Source organism: Uloborus diversus, chromosome 9 (genome assembly GCF_026930045.1).
Source record: "Uloborus diversus isolate 005 chromosome 9, Udiv.v.3.1, whole genome shotgun sequence".
NCBI lineage: Eukaryota > Metazoa > Arthropoda > Arachnida > Araneae > Uloboridae > Uloborus > Uloborus diversus.
In genome coordinates, this window is record NC_072739.1 from 110,828,814 (window position 1) to 110,855,670 (window position 26,857).

Here is a 26,857-nt window from a genome sequence, read left to right on the forward strand (position 1 = left end):
TTTAAATTTTAATCAACAACTATGCGGTAATGAAACTTGTTATTTTTAAATCAGCAACTATGCAGAAATGAAATTTGTTATTTTTAAATCAACAACTATGCAACAATGAAACTATCTACTTCAAAATATTTTTTTTTTCATTTATGTTTGATAATGATACTGCACTGGGAAAATAAACGGCAGAATCTGCAAATTTTTCGTTTATTCATTTATTTTCTGCATTTTTGTCATCTACATTACTTTAGCTTTATTGTGCTATCTTGCTTGTTTGGTTCCGTTGAAACTAAGCATGAAAAGAACATCCAATCTCAGCATTTTACTAGTGTTTGTACGGAATCAAAAATGCGTTTCTTCAAGTATCTCAAAAATTCATTTTTGAAGATACTATGCTTGCCCACGGCAGGATAGCGATTGGTGAGGGTGTTCTGTAGTAGATGTGTACGAATGTTGTACTATCTGCTGTGAGCCTTCTAGAAGGCTAGAAGAATGGTGTTTAGTTACAGATATAAATATTAGAATGAAGGTGTACTTCGGGGGACAAACAAATTAAGGAGTCGACATCGAAATAGAATAAGGTGACAAATGCAATTTTTTATTGCAGAAGGGAAAAAAAATGATTAGAAACCAATAAAGTAACTGCTAAAACAATAATAATAAATCGTCTGTGACCTGTGTACTACAGTGGAACCGCAGAATTCTGAACTATTTTGGCGCAGCTCAGTTCAGAATTCAGAAAGTTCGGATTTACCGGCTGGCTTATTGAAACTTATGTTTTTAGCTCAACAGTGATCCAAAGGTATTAGCTTCAGTTAATAATAAGGCAATTTTACCTTTGATAAAGCATGAGTGCTTACTACGTCATCTACGCTCAGTCGGATAAGGTTCGTTACTTTAATGAAAGATTATCGAATTCAGTTTTACATAATAAGGTACGGAGCTGTATTATGTATTAATAATACATAATACATATTATTAATACATAATACAGCTCCAGTACAGTATATTTATGTCCAAGCCTTTGTTAAAAGCAGATGTCTGTAAAAGAAACTGACTTAGCTTTTCAATCGTAATAATTGATTTTTTTTTAAATCTAATTTTATTGCCGTCACTTCACTAGGTATTCGGATGTACTGGGTGGCTTATTTAAACTTATGTTTTTAACTCAACAGTGATCTGAAGGTCTTTTATTTTAAGTTAATAAGCAGTTTTACCTTCGATAAAGATTGATTTTACATTTTAGTCCTTAATACGTCATCTACGTTCAGTTCGGATTAAGTTCATTACTATAACGAAAGATTACCGAATTCAGTTCTACCTAATAAGGTCCAGAGCTAGATTATGCATTGCATCCAAGCGTTTGCTAAACTTAGCAGTCATTAAAAAAAACTTACTTAGCTTTTCAAACGTAGTTATTGATTTTTTTTAAAATCTAATTTTAGGCCCTCACTTCACAAGGTATTTGGATTTTCCGAAATTTCGAATCTCCAGTGTTCGGATCTCTGATGTTCCACTGCAGTTTGTTTTGAAGATTGAAAGGTTCATTAACACGGTTTTAGGAGTTATTTTAATGACGTCTAATAGTTTTTTCCTTTCCCTGTAAAATTCTGTTTTTCTCACTTAACTATTTCTCAGTGTCAACTCCTCAAAACTATTCAAAATTTTTCGTCAGCACTTAATTTCTAACGAAAGAAGTGCAGGAGCTCCGCAGTCTTCAGATTTAATTTTGATACGTAACAAGTCAGAATGGGGTCGATTCCTAAATTTTGAAAGTATTTTTTTCTGAAAGAGCATGCTTAAAAACATAGGATCTGACCCCTTTTTTAAAAATAGTTTGACTAAGTTTAATATTTTTAAAAATTATTTAAATCGGTGCACTTTCATTGTTTTCGCTTCTGCCGATGACATCAAATGATGAAATGCCATTCACTGATGCCATTCACGGAGCATAATATTTAATTCGCTTCTTTACTCATATGTGTTGGCAACTGTATGGTTGATAGCAAGCGTAGAGCGCAATATTTAATTCGCTTCTTGATTATCATAACACGGAAACGCGGTAGATGCGCCGAAGCACATCATTTGTGACGTCATAAAAACCACGCCTTGTTTTCAAAATCGGACCTTTTAAAAAAATTTTCTCGCACCATATTATTATTATTACTTTTTTTTGCTTATTCTATCACTTTCAGTGATTAAAAGTAGTACTTTTCACTAAAGGAAACAACCCGATTGCGTTTAGTGTGAAAAAAATCAAACAAAATGGAAAAGAAGAACAGGAACTGAGCTCCCGTGAATTCCTATGCAGTTTAAGCAGTCTTGAACATGCTATAACATATAGTTAAAAATCGTAGGTGGTTAACCTTTCTTGAAATATTTTATTAATGAGGGAAAATATTTGTTCTTGCTAAGATTTCATTCTCTAAAAGTTCAAATCTTTTAAATATAATTTATAAATATAAAACTTTTAAAAGCATTTAAATAAACTGCATGACATAAATATTTGAAAATAAATGAATAATGTAAGAATAAAGGAATACATTTCCAGTCGGCAAGAAATGCAAAGCGTAACCAAGCGACATAATAAATTTAAATGTGAAAATGCGAAGAATGATTCTCTTCTTTTTATTCATTTTTTTGTCTCAACCAATAAGATAGAATGCTCTTAGTGACGTCCTATTCCTGGGTGATGTAAGTAATGACGTCTGAAATAGCTCAAATATAGGATAGGTCTAACTTTGAACAGCACAACCAAATTTTATGTTGAAGAATTTTAGGAACATAATAAATCAAAGCATTTTATCTAAAGGTATTTGCCTTTCTATAAAATGTTTGAACATTTTATAATCTTTTTTACACCAAATAAAACCAAATCAAAAAACAGTTTCGACTATAAATGAGACAGTGATAACCAAAGGAATGTAAGTAGCAAAATTAAAAATTTGGAGATAACTAGTACAAATGGTAAGTGAACCTATCCGCTCTTACACCAAGATATAATACTAGCCATAGACTAATAATAAGAGTAGACTGAGCTTTCCCAGACTTACTGATGAAAAAATTGGTTCATGGATACATCATGTGACTGATGGGAGGCTTGGCGGAAACTTTGATAGCATGGTTGCTAGATGGCAACATTATCTTTAGTTTGGCAGTCGACATGTATTTTCTGACGCAATGTATTTTCATTATAATTTTTTTTTCCAGGTACATAGATTGAACTGTTTTTCTTTTAGTTGTGCATTATTTTGACATTAGTAATTAGTTTTTGATCACAGTTTTCAGTAACTTTTATTTCATTTGGAACTGCTACGTCAGCGTGGCGTAAACGTAATGGCGTAAACGTTTTGCGTTAACGCAAAAACGTATTAATCGGTATCTTAAATTGAAATTGTAGGTAAAAATCTTACCGTTTGCCGATTCTAGAAAATGTACAATACTGTCTAAATGGAACACTCACTATATTAACAAAATATTTACAACTTAGAATAACAAATTTACAAATCGGACTCCATAAAAGATCATTCTTCCGTGTTCCATCAATTCTATTTATTTTATTTCTCGCGGGCGTTGATCGTAGCAGAAGATCCGCTGTTGCTAGGATATCCAAAAGTCACATGGTTTGTTTATGAGCAGCAAAAGGGTTGCCATAGCTCGGTCTATTCTTATTATTAGTCTATGATACTAGCCTTATTAGGTTCTGTTCTACAGCAGGATTTAGAAAAACTTTTGAATTTCTTTTTCGCGCTTTTTTTCCAGAGGAAACCAAACAAGCAAGCTTGTACAATATGGCTAACATACAATAAATTACAAAAATGAAAAAAAAAAAAAAAAAAAAATGCAGTTCTTGCCCTTTACCTGCTGCCCACGGCAGTACGACGCACAGTGGTTCAAGGACGGAAAAAATAGCCATTTTTAAGTTTTAAGATAAAAAATATTTCATGCCGTAATTACTTAGCCCTTGAGTTGTAGTAACTTACTCCATAAGAGTTTTTTGAAAAAAAAATTCGTTTTTACAAAAATAAGCCGATATTGTTGAACAAATATGTTTTTACTTTTTTCGGACGTACGACTAATACTTCAGTTTTAATTCATTCGTTCAATAAGGAGGCCTAAAATTTAATAAAAATCATTTCTGATTGGTTTTTCACACTTATAGGATGCATATTACATTGTAGTTAAAAATTAAAAAATCATTAAAATTGAAAACTACCTGAAATAAAAAGACATTATTTTCTTAAAAATATAATGAAAAGTATTGTGGGATATACTTTTATCGACGGCTTCCGGTGAGCTAAAATTTACATATATCAGTAGTTTAATCCTTCCTGTAAATAAACAACAACATTTTAGCTGCGACCACCTGCGACTACAGTCGTGGCAGATATTTTTGTTTGATCTTCGCTATTTACGTATACCAATATTGTAAGTTAGAAAATAACTCGTAACGGTATAACGGGGGTAAATTGCTTTTTTATCAAAGAAATTGGTCATGAAATTTGACATGCTCCAGACTAACGTATATCACAGTTTCACTACTTTGCAGGAGAGCCTAAAAACGTTTGTTTACTGTTTCCGAAAGTTCAGGCTTTTGAAACATTCATCAATAAATATAGAGGATTTTTTTAAACAGATTTACGTTGTTATGGCTTAATGCGGAGCATTACTCTACATGCAATGCAGTAGTTACCTGAAAGTAACAATTTTTGGACCCGTTTGGCTTTAAAAAAGATACATATGAGAAAAAAAAATTTAAAACTCATACTTAATTATATATAAAAATTTAAATAACTATTCTGTTCAAAAACAATGATATTAGAAAATCATTAAACGTTTGAAATTTCTGATTTCCTTTTCGAAATCATTCTAGTATAAAGCTGTTCTCAATTTGTCAACATTGCCAGAAAATATTGTTCGAGGTTATCAATTGCAATAAATAAACCTTGCGTGTGGCATACGACTGATTTAATTTATATTTTTCACTAAAAACAGAAATGAATTTGAATACAGAGAAACCCCTATTTCACGTTTCTCAGAGGCCTGAATCAAACATAAAATACATTAACTAAGGGAAAACGGCAATTCAAATTCAAAAACATAAAATATGCGAAAACGTAAAATACGGGAAATGTATAAAAAGCAAAAATCAGATAAGGAAACAAAAATAGTAATAAAGGTTGCTGCGATGACGCTTATAAAATGTAAAAATGCGATATTTTACGAAAAGAACATTATTGTACACACCAGTTTAGATCATTCTAACACATTAAGTAACGAATTCGGGCGTTTAGGTTGAAAATAGTCAGTAATAATGAGTCATTGAATCCAAAGTAAATACAGCATCTTCCAGGATTGGAACACTTTGCAAAGTTTTTTCCTGGTCTTTATGATAAAGAAAATGGTTTTTCACTATTATTAAGCTCTTAAATGCAGTATTGAAAGAAGAGACGAGTTGTGTTTCCTCTTCTTGTTCACCTTCATTGGCGGCCGAAAAGTCCATAAGGTCAGCTACGAATGGAGCAGAAGCGTTTTTGTTTTCATGGATTAACTTTCAACAGAGTCGATTATGTTTAAAAATGCACAGAGGAAAACACTTTTCTTAATTTTAAAACATTTTTTTCTCTTTTTTTTAACTCCCAAGGAAAAACGTAAAATACGAGAAATTCATAAATAACAAACTTTCCATCCGGGTAAAATTAATATTATTAGTGTACGGAAAAACTGGGACCTGATGATAAAAGCGTAAAATGTGGGGAAAACGTAGATTCGAGGGACGTAAAATCGGGGTTTCGCAATGAATACGATCAGCAAGCATGAAGATAAATATTACCATGCAACAATTTTAACAATTTTCCAAAGCATTTTTTGAGAATATTCAAAGTTATTGAATTTTTTTCCGCTTTTATGTCGTTTTGAACCACTGTGCGACGCGTTGACATAACTGATACTTTGCTTTTTGTGTTGCTAAATTCATAATTTAGCCATTCGTCACACTCTAAAGTTTTCTTTAAATACTGGCAAACACTGAAATGTAATTTTTTAAAATACATTTTTTCTGTTACTTATGCAGTTATTAGAACCACATACATTTTCTTATGAGAAATTAAAAATTCATGCATTGTAGGGTTGAGAATACTTATATTTACATTTAAACTGCATATTGCAGTACACTTTTTATATTTAAGTACATTTCTTAGAATTGCAATTAAGTTTTAAGCTCAAATGCTCTTTATACAACATGACCCCCCCCCCCATCAATTAAATAATACAATATTTAATCAACCCGATAACTAAGCTAATGTATATGAAATACACCGCCAACTCAGTCAATTCCAGGCAAGGACTGCAGTTTCGTGCTTATTAGCACGCATCAGCCCGGCATAGGAGTGACTGAGCTGGAGGTGGAAAACCTCTTAAGGAAGCCAAGAGTGCCAAACAAACTGGTAGCTAACATAGAATTAGCACTGACCAGACGAGTGACCGAAACAATGGTTCGGTTAAACTCGAATATCGAAAAGCAACAGTTCCTAAAGTTGACATCTTTAAATGAAACAGATATTTAAAGTGTTTTATCGACTTACACAGTAATTACACATAACTCAAATGATTCTTAGTGGACAGTTTAAAAATTTTAAGAAAACTTTTTTTTCACTTTAGAGATCGAACATCTCTCGCTGACTCCCACACACTAATACTGCACAACGAGCCCCCCCCCCCCCCACGCGTTTTATTAACGTGTGCAGCGCTTCTTAAACTATGTTCCGTGGAACTAAATCGCTCCATCGAGATCAATCAAGGTTTTCCCGAAACTGACATTATTCAATTTCCTTTCTTTTTAGAAAATTTAAAAACTCTAAGAAAATAATGAATTTTCAAAACTTAAGCTTAAATTTTAAACTTTAAAATTTTGCTTTTAAAGTTGATTTCAAATTAAAAAAAAACTTTTGAAATTACGCTTCAAACTATATAACTTATATTTTCAGTAAGTTCGCCCTATAGCCAGGTCTAAGGCAGAAAAACATGAAATACACCGCTAGCTCAGTCATTCCATTCGAGGACTGCAGTTTCGTGCTTATTAGCACTCACCAGCCCGGCATAGGAAGTGTCTGAGCTGGAGGTGGAAAATCACCTCCAGTTCAGTCGCTCCCGATGCCGGGCTGTTGAGTGCTAATAAGCACGAAACTGCAGTCCTCGGCTGAAATGACTGAGCTGGCGGTGTATTTCATACATAACTTATATATATATATATATAAACAGGGGTTCCACTCATTAAAAAACTAAGAGACGCAGTATTAACGCATAAACACTTCCCTTTATGATTCACATTTGGTTATGCTTTAGACCTTAACGTAAAGCATTACCAATTTTAAATAATTTAGAATGAGTTTTCTTTCTTCTGCATAAAAACTCATTCTAAGTTGTTTTAGAAAATTGTCAATAATATTTGTTTTATTACAAGATTTCAGCTATAAGAACCGTTTTTCAGTTGTCAACTTTAGGCTTTTTTTAAAACCTTAGTTATACTAATTAGGCAAGAGCCAAATTCATAAAAGCGTTTAAGAAAGTGAATTTATTAAACACGTAGTTTATAAAATATACCTTGAAAAATTCCGACTTCATCCCGAAAAAGAGTGACGGATTATTTAAAAAATCTGCCGCGAAAAATGGCCGAGGTTTGACAAAGTATCAGAGAAAGACAGCACGGGTTTTATGCAGCAATTCTAATAAAAACATCAATCTAACTCAGGACCAGAAAGACCACCGTTCATGTGTGGCAAAATTGACAACAGACAAATGACACAACGTGACAATAGCGTAACTTATGGTACTTACTGTCAAGCCATTTGGAATCGTATTTAATGGTCCGCTTAAATGGGTGGAGTTCATATCCCGTGGTAAGGTTGTAAAGGTTGGTCCGAAAGATCACCGTGTCGGCTTTTGTGAATTCGGCCACGGTGCCGCTGTAAAGTCCAGGAAGGCCGGATGGATTGCCATGTTCTGTGTCAAAAAAAAAAAAAAAAAAAAAAAAAAAAAAAAAAAATCAGAATAATCATGAATAGAGAAAATACTAGAAATGCTAGAATAAAAAATAATAATCCAAGTTCGTTTCTGAAAAATTGAAAGATTTCGCAGTCAAAGATTGAGCTGGATTAGTCGTCGCTAAAAGTTATAATTTCGCATAAACTTCAGTCCATTTTTTAAATGATACAAAACGAAAAAATCAAAGATATTTTTTAAAAAAAATTGAAATATTAAATAACGTAAAAAACCTATCAATTTAAAGGGGGAAAAACTAAAAGGATAAACATATTCTACATCAATTCATTTATCTTCAGTTTAAGAAGTTCAAAATTCTAATAGTAATCATGCGTAATAACCGAATCTAAGCGCTCAAGTTAAATAATAAAATTTTAACTTATAAGTGTAAAACCCGAATGAAATTGCCAAAAAAGAAAAAAAAATAACAAATAAAAAAAGGATCAATAAGATGAGATTTATGGTCTGCAAAATAAAATAAAAAATAAGTAAAAATCCGTTATATTTATTAATCTGTAATTATTACTGCGGCGTATAATTAAAATACACTCTGTAGTTAAAATGGGAGATGGATAATTTTCTAATGTTTTGATGGCAATACCTTCTCTTAAAGATAGATTTTGGAAGAAGTTCAAAGAAAACTTGATTATTTTAAAAAAAAAAAATGAGAAAACTTAAAAATAGAGATTTTATCTCCAAAACGAGGAGATATACTTTTAAAGGGACTTACACAAAGGACGATGCCCCATAAACTCTAATTTACGCAACAGGCGGCCTTACTTAACTCTAATTATTAATAAATGCAAAATACTTAACAGCAATAATTTTTTTCTAATATAACTTAAAAAACTAGAAAACAACAGTATAAGGACAAAATAGGAGACAACAGAGGTTATTAAAATATAACAACATAAAACATCGCGGTAAAAATACAAAATATTTTCTGAACTTCATATGACTTTCTAAAATTAATGATTTTTCAAAGTTTTTTTTTTTTCAAGTTTAATAACGTAAGATTTTGTCTACAACTATCCGAAATGATATTATGATGTAGAGATATGTTCTTTCAAATTACTTTCAAAATTATTTAAAAAAAAAAAAAAAAAAAAAAAAAAAAAAAAAACTATTTGCGACACAGAAGGGTGTTTGCAAAACAATGAAATCAAAACTCTAATGATCCAAATCGGTTCTGCATTTATTTTGTTTTTCAGTTTGTGCATTGCTCTAAGACAAAATGCTACAAACTTTATCCCCAATTAATCCAACAATTCATTCATAAATACATTATTTATTTCAAGTATGGCAAACAATCAAACTTTTCTATGTCATGATTTTTGATTGAGGGATTTCAATGTCATTATTTTTCTATTTAACACCTAAATGAATAAATTAACAAAAAAAAAATATCAGCAACCCAATTGGAATAAAAATTCTTGCCATGCCGTTAAGAAAAAAAAAACTTTCAAGAAAAAACAAAATCTTCCTGGTTAATTGGAGCTCTCAGTCTCTGTTTAAGTATGTTCAATTAGGTTAAGTTTTACACCACCAAATGGTGATGTCTGTATCTGTACCTTGGAGTTTGGGTATTCTAATGTGTAGGTCGAATGTCTAATTTGCTGTAATCCCCGTGTTAAACACAAACGGAACTCAGTTCGTCGACCCCTGAGGGATGGCATGTTGAGCCGACAATTACCAAGTATCCAAGATCGAATATGGGTCCAGTTCAGGTTCTATTCTGAATGCATCCCTGTGGACACCTCCTAAGTAAACTTTGCATATCGCTTTGCATAGGAACCGTCACGTGGGGGAAAATGGTTGACTTTTTCATGGAATGGCTCTTACATAAGTTTATTATTATTTAAAAAAAACTGAAGGGTCTGAATCCACTAAACAAAAACGAATAATCTCAAAGACGTCACGCTGATGCAGCGCGAAGAGGAGGGATAAACTGTGTAACAAGTAATTTTCAAACAACATTTAAATAAAATAAATAAATAAACCAATAAGAAGCAAAGAAAGTTGTTTGGCCTGCAAATGTGTGTAATTGGTGGGAAGTTTGCTATTTAAGAAAAAAATAATTCAATAGTAGTTTGTGTAGTAAACATCTACATAGTTTCAAATGTATACACAGTATTTCAAAGCAAACAAATCACAAACTTGAAAACAAAAATATAATCAATAGCCATTCAAAAAAAATTAAAATTGGTCTGATACGTACCTACCCACACAGCAGTGGCGTTGTCTTCTGGATCAAAAGGACACTTAGCAATTCCGTCTCCTACGACAGGGAAATATTCATGGCTACCCAATCGACTCAGATTCGCCTATTTATAATGAAAGAAAAATAGTAGATGAAGATAACATTTACCACCATTAAAAACATTATTGAAAAGATTATTAACTAAAATTAAAAAGAAGGTACTCTTTTTTGGCAACACTGTAATACATTTCTGGTGCCATGTGATACATTTTGGCTATTTCATTAACCATGTATTCAGCATTTCGTTCAACTTAATATTAAACTCCTTCCGAGTTAAAAATTTTTATATCATAGAACAGTTACATGAGCCATGTTTATGCAGAAAAAGCATTGCAGAGGAAAGAAACCAAAACAAAATTTGAAGCGACTGACGGCGAGCAATAATACAATAGTAAGAAATATAATACCAACAGCGTCAGACGGTTATGTAAAACTGATTTAAAACACAGCAGAAAATCTTCATCAATTAAAATAAAATTTCTGAAAGCATCCTCAATTGTTCCCTCCCCATCAGAAAAAAAAAATGTTGATATCTTGAATTCAAATTATGTTTTTCGCAATCACGTGTGCGTGTGTATGTAGGCGTGTGTGTGTAGGTGTTCATGTATGTGTGCGCGTGTGTGTAGGATATGGACGCAACCTGGAGACGGTTTTTGCTAGTGGAGCAGCATCGTGAGGCCGGTCGACGGTGTTGCTGCAAAGAGAGCTGGGGGGGGGGGGATGAAATCAAAGGACGCCAAAACAGTCAAATGAGAATAATAAGCAGTGTGATTGCTCAAAAAAAAAAAAGCTAGGAGAACAACGTTAGGCTAAAATATAAGCATGACATAAAAATCGATAGGTATTCAATGAATAAAGATTTCGGAAAGAGATAATTTACAAACAAAGGGCAGACTAATTAATTAAAATAGAGTCAATTAAAACAGAAGAGCGCCTTAATGCAATTGGCCAATAGAGGGCGCTTGATATCTAGTACTGCAGGCTACAATTCTTCATGTTATTCTAAACTTATGTTGTGTGTCTACTTTTCGTTTTACTCTTTCTTAATTTTTGTAATGTTCTTGAAGTTCATGTCTTGAAAGTCATCAAACTTTTTATCAAGTTGAAACTTCATATTATAGTTGATACTGCATATTATGATACATAATGATTCCTTTTATTCGAATACAGAATAGTCTTTGTGATGCATTTGCAATAAATCTTCACAGTGAAAATCCCACCGTATCTATGTATGTACGATAACGGTCGCCTATGACTGGCTTTTGGGTATCACGTGACCTTGATGATGGCCACGTGACAGTCACGGTATACTGAATTTCTCATCAAATTTGGAACCAAAAAGACGCAAATTTGGCTATATATTTTTTATTTTCTCGCTAAGTTCTTAGACTTCATAAAAATATGATATCAACACTATGCAATGCGTCGCAGGTTACTATAATAGTTCTTCCAAGATGAATCTTGATTTTTGTAAAGAAACTTATACCAACTACGTTTTAAGATTATTTTTATTATTATTCTTTTCTCCTTTTTTTTAAAGCGGTTATCGGGTGGCAATAGACAGAGTACTTTTTCACTGTCAACTTCTTTCTTCGTTTAGTCTCCCCGTGGCCCGTCGCAACCTCTTATTTTACCCTTTACGTTAACATGTGTTTTTACCCCCTACATTGTTCCTCCCTTTAAACCTATCGCTTAGCAAACATAATTAAGTGTAACAAGGTGAAAACTCGATTTCTAGATCGATTCAACAAGACACGATACACGCAAAAACATTTTTCCTTTTAAAACAAACGAAACTAAAACACTCACATAAGAATATCCGGTTGAGAAGTATGTTTGCATTCCTTAAAAAGACAACTGAAATTGAAAAAAAAGAAAAGAAAAGAAAAAGAAAAGGTAGTAGAAGACATAAAGAAAACCTTGAATCGGGAAGTTCTGTTTTCTCAAAAACACTTTCAAGAAGTCCACATAAGGTTTTTTTAAAAAGACTTTGAATGAGCGGATCTTTTTGTATTCCTCTTGAAAAAGCGGAACTATTGCATAAGCAAGTTCTTCCTCGAAGAAGCGGATGTTATCAGCAAGGAAGCATCTCCTTAAGTCGGAAGTCGATGCTTCAGTTTCTTTAACTCGCTTTTAAAATGTAGTAGAAACAAGTTTTCAGCCAATGCTTCTAGAAGTTATATATATATATTTAAAAAAAAAAAAAAAAAAAAGCTCGAGCGAAGAGATCGCGAAAAGAAAGTAAGCAGCGAGAGAAGGTAAAATGTTGTGCTTACCGTTATTGAATTTAACAGTGGTTGACTGAAAATTTATGAGGTTGGCTTTCAGAGAGTAGAAGCGAGAGTGCATCGGGATTTTTAATGGGCGGTCTTAATGTTTCAAGAGTTTAAATTGAGATAGGGTTCGTAATAATTCATTCGGGATGAAAATTAATTTATCTGGTGAGCTCTTTGTAGAGCTTTAGGAAAACTTTTATTTATTTTTTACCAGAAGTAGTTTAGAAGTCGCTGTGCAGATTAAATGTTAGAACGTACAACGTGGTTTATACTTCTTGACAGACTTTTAAAAAAAAATAAGTACTTTTGGAATGGAGAATATTTAAGATTAATTCAACTTAGTCATAAATAATTAGAAACTAATTACAAAAATGTGATATCAATTTTCTGTTTTATGTTTTTATCGAATACAAATTGGTAAAAATAAAGCCATTTTTAGAAGAAAATAGATTAAATATTGTTGATGTAGTTTGCGCATAACAAACGATAAGAAGTTTACTTTTAAAATTAAAGCAAATGTTGACAGAAAAATCAGCATCTCTTGAATCCACAAACACAAAACAGATGTTTTTTTGTTAAATGGCCAGTGATCAATAAATATTTTTCATGCACTTTTTCTTTCCTTAAAAAAAGGATAATATTTCACCGTTAATTTTTGTTTTTTAAGTCTAGTCAATAATAGTTAAAATTCATGCGTAAAACAGTAAGTGAATTTGTAGTAAGTGGTAGACAAGTACTACTTCTGAATGAAAGACACACACATTAAACCATACTTTTTTTTAAACTACCTTTTCGGGATTAAGAGTTGAGGTTTCACTTTTAAAGAATAATAAAAATTTTAACACATAGAAAAATTCTTTAATATCTCGTAGACGAATTTACCCTTTACAATCGAGGGAAAAATATATTTTGCAAGAGAAGAAATGCTGGATAACATCGTCAAACATAATAAGTGTCTAAAATGCAAAATAATAAGTTTTCTTTAGTGTCAAAAAATCATTTAACCTCTTAGACAGCACTCCAAGAGAAAATCTCATTTATGGATACGGAGGGGAGGGGGCAGTGAGTAGTATTTCAAAGAACTAGTCGCAACGGAGATATATAATGAAAACTTACAGCATTCAAATTTGGTGTACTTATAAATGTTTTAAATCTCACAGTCCTAATTACAATAAAAGGATCACATCTAAAAATTCAGCACTACGGAATAAATTAATCTCAGATTCATTTGAAATATGGTATTAACAAGAGAGAAAGTTTTATTTTGATTCTGCATTCATCGTTAATCTCTGACAAAAATTATTTTAAAACGTAAATATTAAAAAAGTATTAGATATAATTTTTTTGCAGTACTTTTTTTTCCCTCATCTGATAGAACGGTTGCAACACTCACAATTTATCGGTGTTCGATTTGTGCTATTAAAAACGATGGAAACTTTCTCCACCCTAAAGCAGACGAAAAAAAAAAGTATTGGAATTCGGTGGGAAGGGAAAGGTACACTTTAATATTAATGATGGTTCTTTTTTTTTTTAATATTTACGGAAGCATTTTTATGATTGCTGGAGGTATTTTTCCATCCGAGCTTGCAAGTTAATTAGGATGGATAAATGTGTGAGAGAATATTGCTTTGAAAATCGCTAAGTCATTTTTTCTAGATTTTTTTTTCAAGCGTAAAACAAAATATGACTTTTTTTTCGTAATTTAAATTAGAGATTAATGTTTTATTTGCTATCAAGAAAAGGAAAACAATTCAGTAATAAGAAATTATACGAAGACAAATTACATTTTTTTGGAATAAATTTTTCGATTTCCGAGATAGCAGAATATAATATATTTCAATATTATCTTTTATATAAACAAATTTTTGAATTATACGATATAATATATTATAATATAAAAATTGCACAATAATATAAAGTAATAAAATGTTTGAAAAAAGTTTATTTTTTGCGTATTTAAAAAAACACACACACACCTATATGTGTGTGACACAGAAAGAAAGAAAAATGAAACGGTTTTTAGAAAATGCTTCCCTTATGTTTCTAAATTAATTTCCCTTTTTTCATCCCATGTTTTTCTCTTTCTTTTAATTATTTCTCCCAATCATTGAGTGATATGGAAGATCTACTTTTAAAGGTAAATTCGTTACAGGAAATATCTGGAAAAAAAAAAGAAATTTTCTCCAAATTTCGAGGAGAAAATATTTTTTATTGCTTCATATAGCTTTCCATTCCTAGCTTTTTAAAATTCCCTTCATCTTAGAACAAAAATTTAATGTTTTCTTGAAAAAGAAAAAATCAAAATGGCATATGTAACGGGTACGAAAATATTAGTTTGGTGTAAGGATATGGGATTTGGTGACAACTGAACGATTTTCAGCAAAAATGTGGTAGCTCAAAACTTTAATTTTCAAAAGGTCCGCATTAAAGCTAAATGCCAAAACACAATTTTTTTCAAACTTTCATGACTTCTACTGCATAACTGTATTCTGGAACATACACAGGGATTTATTAAAATATAATAAATAAAAAAGAGGAATTGCTGTCTCCAGCTCTAATGTAGACCTTTCGAAAACTTTGAAATTGAAGTTACCCCTTTTCTGCAGTAAACCCTTCAATTTGGTTAGATCTTCCTTAAGTTCATATGTATTCGTCAGCGGAAGCACACACAACTTTGATTCAACTAATCCTGTATACACGTAGACGTGTTCAACGAAACATTGCACTGAAACATTCTCATAGCCATTTCACAGTCACCGTACGGGATACTCAGACGCTATAATTTCACCAACGTTTTGTTACAGATCTTAATATTTTAATTCAACAAGAGCAAGCATATTTTTTAATCTTTACATTCGATACAGAGATACTACTGATGCAGTATTTTTTTATCATATTATTTTGTAATTTAGAATTTAGTTTATTCGCATGCGTCACGGGCCATCAAAAGTCAGCCTCTTGTAGCTTGCTGTATGAATTATTTAACATTTTTGCTCTATTAATGTAGCAATGACGAAACAAATTTTAGGCTTTCAATTCTAAGTTTTCAATGTAAGGGAAACATATCTCGTTTTATGAGAAATAATACTTTATACCGTTGAAAAAAAATATATATAAGGCATTCCACCGAAAAAGTTACCATTTTGTCCTGCACGTGACAGTTCATATATTTCATTAAAAATAATTAATTTTAAAAGGTAGTGACAAACCTTTTCGCTTAAGAAATCCCACATACGTTTGCAATTTCTTAAGAAAAACAAAGTTTTGTTCATTAATCTTCTAAATTACTATTTTTGATCAAATATATGAGGCGTCACGTGCGGGACAAAATGACCGTTTTTCATGGAAAGGCTCTTCAACGACCCGAGCTATTTTACTTAGAACGAAGAAAGTCACGGTAAAAATTACAGCTCAGTTTCCACCATCAATATCAGTATTAAAAGAGTCATGGAATGAAAAAGTCATAAAATGAAAAGGATTGTGTGATGGATATTGCTCAAAATGGCCAACGCAATTTGCGCCCGCACTACAGGAGTGCAACCAATAGTTTTGGAGGAAAAAAAAGCTACAGGGGGAAGAGGGCAACGGAACTATGAAATATTTGTCGCGGGGACACTTTTCCCGATTTGTCACCCCTTTCCCTAAACCGAAAATCCGGTGATGAACGATGCGACCGGAATCGTTTGTCATCCAGTTCCCTAGTTACCAGCTTCTGCCGATTGATATTAATAGCCAGACTAGGCCAGTCGTTCGCAGTTTTCTTCTTCTGGGATGATTTTTTTGTCCGATTTTCCCAACGAAAATGTAGAGTTACACAGAGAAAACTTTTACTTATATAGATTGATGGACACATTCGCTTTTGGACATTTTTGTAAAAGGTATCCATTAGAATGTACCTGCGGTTAAATTGACAAGAAAACACATTTCGGTTGTTAAAGGTTTTTTCCAGTTGAGCAATTTTGATTCTTTACAAAATGTCTTTTGCAATCACCTTCTGATACTAAACGTTCCAAATAAATTATTCTTAATGAATTCAAGCGGAATTGGCTAAAGCTTGAATTAATTATGTATCTGGAAGCAAAAGCTCTGGATTAGTGGTCACCAGTCGCCAGAGGGCGACCATTTCATTGAAAATATCTACCAAGAAATGAAATCTTAGTCGCCAAAAGTAGCAACTTTGTGTTTCTTTATTTGTGAAAACTTATATCGCATATCCTGCTACGATAATACGCTTCCCATCATGAGGCGTTCAGCTCATAAGTCGACTCCTTCCTGGCAACGTAATTCGGAGTAAACTCCCTTAAGATTACTTATTTTTTTCGTTGAATATGTATAAAAAAAATGGTTACCAAAAATCAAAAGTGGCTACCATTTTTTGTGATTCTGTTAGCCAGTGGCTACTAATCAAAATTCCTAGTCTAGATCTTTGTGTAAGATGCTTTGTAGACCGGGAATGCTTTATTGAAATGATCAATGGTTGACAATCAATCGTGTACTTTTCCTACATTACGCAATACCTGTTACTAAATGAATGACAATTCGAAGTGTAAGTACATAGTAGTCGTAGCACGCATCGACCTGCGTTGCTAAATTAAGAGCTTGAAAAGGGGGAGGGGGGATAGAAAAAAGAATAAAAGATGGTAAATTGAAAGTGTACACTTGAAATCAATTCATTTCTTTGTTCCTTAGCAGTGATAACTTATCAAACTCAGATCTTAACAAAAATATAAAAAAAAACAAAAAATGGGTTTCTTTTCCCAAATTGACTGCATTTTCTTTAGGATTCGATTAGGACATTCAATTAAATTAGTACACCGTGAATCAAATGAATTTTTTTGTATTAAAATTTTTTAAATAATTTACTCAATACACATACGTAACTTAACCAAATCCGACACCGCAGAACAATCTGTCTGAGTTAAATATATTACCAAATTTAAAACTATGTCTAAGAAAATTTCATGCGCCATCAGTCTATTTATGCTTTTACACAGTTCTAAATAAGGAAGTTACTTATCGCTAAGGGAATTACGAGTAATTTTGCACTATTGTTGTATGAATACTAAAAAGAAAGTAGTAAAAATTCCAAAAGTATAAATCTAAAAATGAATAAAATTTTTTCGTTTCATTATAATTTTTTCATACCTTGTCCTAACATTTTCCTTTCGAAGTAGAAGACTAATTTAAAACTTTTGAATTATTTTCAGAGCTTTGAACTGGTCTTGATTAGTTTTTAATGACTACGAGCTCTTTAAAAAATGATGAAATGAATGATAATCATCAGCTCGATCAATGATTACGTGTAGAGTTTCCAGCAAATTGCAGACGATAATTGGCACAGCTTTATTAACTTTCACATTTTCTGCTCGAAAACAACAAGAAAAAAAGAATAACAGTGTCATTTTTGCAAACTTACTTTTTATTTATTTTTCGCCTCAAAAATTCTTGCTTTAATTACTGCTTCTTTAAATTAAAATGTAACTTTCACGAAGGCCTCTATATGCATCTTAATAACTCATTAAAATATAAACTAAGTTGCTTGAATGTTTTTCACAACAATAAACCTTTCTTTTTTTTTAAATTCAAAGAATGAAATTAGAAGCGTCATTTTTTTCCATGTTAGGTAGAATTTTTAAAAGCACCTTCACTTTTTTTGACATTATTATAACAATTTTTAGAGTCGGCTAAATGTTTTCTTTAATTAAGAGTTGCTGTTTCTGCTGGCATGTCAAAGGTAGTTTTTAATGCTTGAAAAGTGTTTTTTATGTTGTTGTTGTTGTTGTTGCGACTAGTTTTATGCAAATCATAAAAGATGTATGTTGTTTTGTTAAGCTCTTACTCCTTCTACAAACAGTTTACGAACGGTATTGGGTCTACGCAACAAATGAACGTTTCGCGCATGGTATTATTTCTTGTTTTCATTAAAAGTAGATCAGTTGTACAATTTGAATGTCAACGGCTGTTGCCCAACGATTCAAATGCAGGGTACAGGAGATCCACCTACTTTTACAAAAAGGTGCAGTTTGTTACTTTTAATTTTCAACTGATTCCAGTGAAATCATTTCATCTGCCAGACTTAAATGTCAATGTATTTTAAAGCGCTCAATTTCCATCGCTGAATTAATGTTGAAGATTTTTCTCACATATATTTAAATATCACACTATTTGAATACGCCAAACTTTACGGGAAACCTTTCAAATAAAGAAGAAATTTTCACCAGTCATATTATGATTTTCAAGTTATTACGATTATTAGACATGAAGAGAGAAACTTATTAATAAGGGATACTGGTCATCAATTTTTAATCGTATAACATGAAGATAAACTTATAGATATCAAATTAAGCGTTTATATAATTCTGACAAAAATTCAAAAAATATAATGTGATTTTTATTTTAGATGAAGGGAAAAATGAATAAAATAAATTACGTTATAGTGTAAATAAAAAAAATAAATTGACAAAACTTAACAGAAGTGTAAAAAGCAATTCTTTCAACAATAAAAGTTCTGTAAGGATCTAGAGCAACAAGTGGTTCAATTATAGTAGGCCGTCAACCATTCTGTTGAATTAATTAAAAACATCGCACCCCAATGACGTAATCTAGAGGATTGTGGGCATTCGTTCCGCAGATGTAGAGACGACTTCCATCTCCTATTGGCTGGATGACTCTAATGTGATTCCTGCAGTCATAGTGCTGAAAAAGATGGATACAATTTTAGGAACTAATGCATTACTATTAAATAGATTTCTACACACATAATACAGTGCTCAAAAATTATTTCCAATAATGAATTTAATGACTATACGTTAAAAAAATTTCCACCAGTTTTTATATTTGATAAAATATAACAAGCTAATAATTATAAAGATACAGAAATAGATCTTGTAACAGTGGTTACTTTTTAACTGTACAAATTTGAGGAATTATCATGGTTTAGTGAAATTTTTTATTTAATTTTACGTAAACTTTTATTAAAAGTTATAATTATCAGTAGATATTACCACCTTTTGTAATGATGATTCCGATAACAATCTTAATTTGACGCATGATTCAAATACGTTAAGCTGCATTCAGCGCCTTATAACTTTGCTTATTCAGATGCCATCTTGAATTTTTCAAATATGTCTCAATTGGCTATGCATTGGAACCTCGCAAATACGATCGAATCAAAACCGGTGTCATCCCGGATTACAGTAAAACCTGTAAAGTTGACCACCCTAGTAAGTTGACCACCTCTCTAAGTTGACCGCTATTTTTAGGCACAGAATTAGTTCTATATCATATATTTCAACCTCTATAAATTGACCACCTGTTTAAGTTGACCACTAAAGTAGGGCACTGCAAGTGGTCAACTTACACAGGTTTCACTATACCAGGAATTCGAATACTTTAATGCACATACATCCACTGTCTAAACATTTACCCGAAGAGAAACAAACTGTTTGATAAGGATAATGAATTACACTATTCTCGTAGAATTTAAAATCGCTCCTTTTCTTGTTCTTTGAACTGTTCGAAGAATCCTCAGTTCAAATCGAATTATTTTATTTGAAATTCTTCAGGAAGAAAATCCCAGTTATCCATATAAACAGCACATATTTCATTTCTACTAAAGAATGGACACATACATGGAGGTGTCATCCTTGAATGGTACACCTCCTCACATGCTACTTTGCATCCGCCCTGCTTTCCACAAGCAGAAAATTCTGGCCCAATGAGCGGCATGGAAACTGACTTATGCCACTGTCATTCTCACGTGAACAACAATTTCGGTTAATGGACAATTTTCTTATGCCCTTATTCGGCAATATATTTTAGTACTTTTTTGCACAATTGATGGACTTAATAGAGGGACTAAAGAGGATCCCACTTCCACGAATAACTCAATTTTTAAACTTTTTTACTCAAGCCAATGTCATTCTCACCTAAACAACAATTTCGGCAAATGGACAATTTCGGTGGGCCCTTAATTAGCAATATATTCTAGCACTTTTTTGCACTATTGGTACACTTAATAAAGGAACTAAAGAGGAACCTAAATCCCCGCTTAACTCAATTTGTAAAATTTTTGACTCATGCCAGTATCATTGTCACTTAAAAAATAGATTCCGTAAAGAGGCAATTTTGTTGTGCCCTTAATTGGCAATATATTTTAGTACTTTTTTTTGCACAATTGGTACACAGATAGATTAAAGAAGAACCCAAATCCACGCTTAACACAATTTGCAAAATTTTTGTCTTATGCCACTGTCATTCTGACTTGAACAACAGTTTCGGTTAATGGACATTTTTCGTGTACCCTTAATTGGCAATACGGTTTGGCACTTTTTTCCACAATTATTACACTTAATAGAGTAACTAAAGAGAACCAATATCCACGCTTAACTCAACTTGTAAAATTTCTTACTTATGCCACTGTCATTCTCACTTGAACAACCGTTTCGGTAAATGGAAAATTTTGTTGTGCTTTAATTGGCAATATATTTTAGTACTTTTTTGCACAATTGGTACACAGATAGACTAAAGAAGAACCCAAATCCACGCTTAACACAATTTGCAAAATTTTTGTCTTATGCCACTGTCATTCTCACTTGAACAGCAGTTTCGGTTAATGGACATTTTTCGTGTGCCCTTAATTGGCAATACAGTTTGGTACTTTTTTGCACAGTTATTACACTTAATAGAGTAACTAAAGAGAAACCCAAATCCACGCTTAACTCAACTTGTAAAATTTCTTACTTACGCCACTGTCATTCTCACTTGAACAACCGTTTCGGTAAATGGACAATTTTGTTGTGCTTTAATTGGCAATATATTTCAGTACTTTTTTGCACGGTACAGTTAATAGAGGGACAAAAGAAGAACCTAAATCCACCCCTAACTCAATTTATAAAAATTTTTACTTATGCCACTATCATTCTAACCCGTCCATATAAAGATAGCAAACATATCACTAAAGGAATTGAATCCATGCATGCATTTTAACGTTCCTTATTTTTGTCAACGCATATCGTTAATTAAAGGTTCAAGTTAGTCGTCGTTCTTATAATTAAAAAAATCTAATTAAAACTACTTAGTTAAAAAGTATTATTAAAAAATGTACTTAGTGTATGTGTGATGTATGATCGTTAGACTCGGAAACATTTAATTAAATGCAAATGAATATTCCAACTCTTGTAATTTGATATGGAAAAGAATACATTCATTACGTAGGGAAATTAATTGAAATTGGCTTTTAGTTTAACAAAAAAAAAAAAAAAAAAAACGTTTACTTTCTAAATTAGTAACATATTTCTCCAATGTTAAATTACAGAAGTATTTAATGTAGTAAGTAGGCTTTCAAAAAGGCGACGCATGTGAAACGTCGGTAAAAATGCAGTTTGGTTTAGTTTTTAGTGATGAACTGTTGTTACTCCACTGAAGTTGGCTGATTTGTCATCAGGTATCTTCTCATTTTACAGCATTTTTAATCATTTTAGATATTTTCCACATTCACCAGTATCTTTATACAAAAAGAAGTAAGAGTTTTGTGAATTAATTTTTCAATGTCGATAGATGAAATTTTATTTCTAATTTATTACAAAAGTAATGAGTCATAAAGAAACAACAATACAACTTAAATAATGATTTCGTTTACTTCAAACAAAATTTTTAATACTTTCCAGATAGAGAAATCAAATCTGTTTGAGCTTAATGAATGTTAATAAACACTCTTGTGCCATTTAGAGATTAAAGAAGAAAAGTTTAAATATGAAATTGTGATTCCTGTTAGGGATGAAAAAATATTGTACATTGCACAACATAGATGCACGAAACGAACTGTGAACGAAAGTAAAGAAAAGTTGAGGGTAAAAAAAATCGGGTTACGAAACTTTTATTTTAGAGACAGCTACGGAAAATTATCCATCAGAAACAACGTATGTACGCATCCCTTCCAACCATTTTTTCTTAGTAACATCTATAAGCATACACACAAATTGGAAAAAAAAGGCAAAAAAAACCCCTTTTTTAAAAAAGAAAAATCTGAGTGATTTTGGTAGACATTTTACCCTCGTACCTAAAATTTCAGCCCCTATTTATGTATATATATAAAAAAGGAACCACAAAAACTATAACATGTAAATACAAATGTGATAAAAAATTATCCGAATTCATAACTTTTACTTAATAGAATTTACATAATAGAACGTTACGTTTTATAAAAATATAAGATGATTTAAATATAAATGAACTAGCAATATCAAGTCAAAAATAAATAAATAAAGAGAGAAATAGATTAATTAAAAAAAAGTTAACACATCAAAACTTTAATGGTACTACATGCAATGCAACGTGTTTGCAATTGACAATATTTTAGGCACAACTCGACTCCAGCGCAAAAAGTTTGACTAAAAAAATCAGAAAGGTTCTGGGTTTTAATTTCAGCATTGAAGTCGCTGATTTGAGGTTCTTTCTAGGACCGAACCACGTGTTTAAAGTTCTCTGAAAATTAATGCAAATCAGTGATTTTCTTTTACTAATAGTGTTCTTTGATCGCATTCCACTTTTCCTTCGATCCTTTACAAGTGGTGCGAACTGGGGGGGGGGGGGATGGTGGTGAGCACTACCTAGGAAGTCTTCCAAGAAGGCAGCTTCCCTTCAGTAATTCTGTACCTAGAGGTGCAGAACCTCTAGCGCAATATGACACAATAAGGTTCTAAAGTATTATTAAACAAAGGGATTTTTAAATTCCAATGAAAATTTAACATTGATAGGCAAATGAAAGAAAATAAGTGAAACAAGATATTCGAGTCTTGAAATAGTTATACGGTTAAAAATATTCTCTCAGCTAGCAATAGTAAAAAATTTTGAATTAAGTAGACCAAAATTAATTATGCGTAAGAGTAGAAACTTTATAAAAATGTAATGTTTAGTAAGAAACGAAGTCAACTATAACCTTTACGCAAAAAAATTTTACAAATCAAAGAAACACTAACGTATGAAAATATTATTTTAAAACATCCTAGTAGTTAAGATGCAGAAGAATGTGAATTATTATGAATAATATACGAAAATGTATTTCTTTCAAAAAAGAGACTTTTAAATTCTCTTGAGTATCTGGAAAAAGTGCATTAAAATGATAAAAGATAAAATGTACTGGTAAAATGAAATTTAGGAGCTTTAAAGCACCATACGGCATAAAATAATTCTTTGATTAGGAACTATGAAAATTCCACATTTTATACAATTAAATATATGAAAAAAAATATTTAATTTAGCGAACAATCAAAGCGACTTGATTATGCACATAATGAAGTTTGTTAATGTTGTGGAAAAATAAAAAGTAATAAATTAGTCAATAAAAATCTATACACGTTGTAGCAGCAACATTGCCACACAATATCTTGGTGATTAGAAAGAATGAAAATCATCCGTTAAAAGTATAAAAGGTATAAATAATGCAGTACTGAAGAAAAAAATGAAAGCGACTTTGCATGAAATGTTTATATAAATGTACAAAGTGCAGGAAAAAAAACAAAAAACTAAAAGAGGATCTTCTAATAGCACGACAGAAAGGAAAAGCTTATGGGATAATGTGATATGAAATATTTTTACATATTATTTTATTTATTATTAATGTTATTAAGAAAACACTATCTGAACTATCCAATAAAGTTAATTTTCTTTCCAACATATTATTGAGTAGTAAAATCAGTGAAAAAAGTATATTTATTGCACTCGCATATTACTTCTCTTACAAAGCACTTGCCTGTCTTATGTGACGTATGATTCACTAGTATCTAAATATAGCTATTAGTAGCATAAAAATAGCCTATTTTTATAAAACATCACAAGAAACTTTAAAATACGCATGGGAATCAGGCAAACTTGAGAGAACTGAAAGAAAAGTAGAATAAAAAGTATAATGAAAGGAAATATATATATATATATATATATATATATATATATATATTATATATATATATATATATATATATATATATATATATATATATATATATATATATATATACGTTTGTAAAATGTAGTACATGGGTTTGGAAATATATAAATTTTTCTACAAAATATCCTCTGATTCATTGCTCGAATAATTTGGGAAATCATCTAAATAAATTTCAAAACATGTACCTACGGATACATTACAAACATATAGTATGAAAAAATTTTCTTTGGAAATGAACAAAACTGTTACATTAACTCTAATTACCTATTTTTTAAGTTCATTTCCATTCAATGCAAATATATTTCCATCTGCATAATGACCGAAATATATTCTGAAAGATTTATTTTAACTAATTATTTTCAGCTATATTCAGATACTAGTAGGTCATGCGTCATATAAGACAGGCAAGTGCTTTATAAAAGAAGTAATATAGGAGTACAATAAATATACTTTTTTCACTGATTTTACTACTCAATAATATGTTGGAAAGAAAATTAAATTTATTGGATAGTTCAGGTAATGTTTTCTTAATAACATTACTAATAAATAAAAGCACATATTTTGAGTTATCTTTAGACACTAAAAGATCATACGCCACATAAGACAATCAAATGCTTTGTAAGAGAAGTAATACACAATAAAAGGTACTTTTTTCACTGATTTAACTACTCAACAGTAGCAGAAGATTTATTGGATAGTTTTGTTATGTTTTCTTAATAGCATTAATAATTAATAAGACCCAGTTCAGAAAATTACTTTTTCGATATTAATAGCGTACTTATTTATTCTTCTTTTTAAAAGTAAGAAATTTCTTCTTATTGTAATTAAGACATTCGGGAAACTAAGTCAGCAATGGATTCAAAAGCAAAATGTTGCAATTAAAGCAGCCAAACAAAGTTGCTTTTCTTTTTTACCCCTTCGAAATCGAGTTTTCTTGGTGCTAACTAGAAATTAGATTAATTAAAAGCACAGAGGAACAAGAACCCATCCACTTAATTAATAAGAAAATCTAATAACTGTTAAGATCCGAAAACGGCCCTGCCAGAAACTTGGGATATATTTCCAAGTTTGTGTTGGATGTTGTCGAAGCAAAAATTTGATCAAAACAAATAGATGGCCATTTAAGATCTAGTAACGAATCCCAAGTGTTCGAAATATTTCAGGACGGATAAAACTGATTATTAACGTAACAAATGGCAGGTTCTAATGTTTTTATTCGGTTAATTTCTTCTTTGTCGAATTGATGCAATTACTTTTTTGCGTTTTGTTGAAGCCTTCAAATGAGAAACACAAATAATTACATAAAACTCTGATATACGATCCCAAGTGGAAGAAATTTTTACAACAGTTAATCTTGATTCGAATATTAAGACCAAAAGGAACATTTAGAACTCGGGAAATGGAGCGTTTCGAAGATTCGATAGTGTTTGCACACGCTACATCGCTAACGAGATTCATTAAGAAAAGTTTTTAGATTTAAAAATGTTTCATTTTTGAAAATTTTTCTGTCGTTGGGAATTTAAGAACATCATTAGGAATACCTGGTGCGAGAAATTGCGTTTTTACTCTTCATTAAATATTGTTTGCATTATGAAGAATTTTAGCCAGACATTTTATTCTTTCGCTTGAATTATTGATGAAGCTCTACATATTTTAAATCAGACAAGGACGTTAAAAATAACTGACTTTCATAGTGCCCGTGGGTTTAATCGCAGCAATGAACTGAATTTCAAAGAAAATGAGTATATATTTATGTAGTTACTCCTTTCATGAATGTTTCATGCTTTGGAAGCACCTTTTGTTGTTTAGTATTGAAGCCTTGAAGCCTAATTCCGTCATTAAAAAAAAAAAAAAAGAGTTTGGGGTTTTTTTTTTGCTGAAAAATTTATGGGAGCATTCACATTTAATATTTCCTTTATGAAATTAAATATTTAAATATTAGAAACAACTATCATTGCATCTTCTACCGTGGGAAAGTAAACGGCAGTCGCTGCAGAAATGAATATTCGAGACATTTGAATAAACGAGTTTTGGATTCAATACTAATAATACTGAACTATAGGATGACAAAAACGCAAAAAAATGAATGATGAAAAGTTTAGTTACAGCCCTTTACCTGCCCAAGGTAGAATACGTCGAGTGTTGGATCTGTAAAGTGTAGTATTAAAGGGAGTAATGTAATGAGATTTTCCCTTTATATATAGACACATTATACATCTGGAGAGAATTTTTAATAAATCAACATCGTATATGCAGGGTAAAATAAGGTATAACAACATTTAATTGTGCAAAGTTGCAGATTACTGCAGACACGTGGTTTGTCGTTACAAGGAACGCCTT

At 31.4% G+C, this 26,857-nt stretch overlaps 1 protein-coding gene across 2 annotated transcripts in view; it reads right to left on the reverse strand.

Moving 5' to 3' along the window:
* The window catches only part of LOC129229540 (semaphorin-2A-like), a 652,526-nt gene that overhangs the window by 57,027 nt on the left and 568,642 nt on the right, over positions 1-26,857 (reverse strand). For both annotated transcript variants that reach the window (XM_054863862.1, XM_054863863.1), the window contains exons 5-7: positions 19,159-19,266; positions 10,253-10,358; positions 7,831-7,995 (exon numbers count right to left, since the gene is read on the reverse strand). In XM_054863862.1, the coding sequence (XP_054719837.1) occupies positions 7,831-7,995; positions 10,253-10,358; positions 19,159-19,266 (379 nt within the window). The remainder of the gene's footprint in view (positions 1-7,830; positions 7,996-10,252; positions 10,359-19,158; positions 19,267-26,857) is intronic.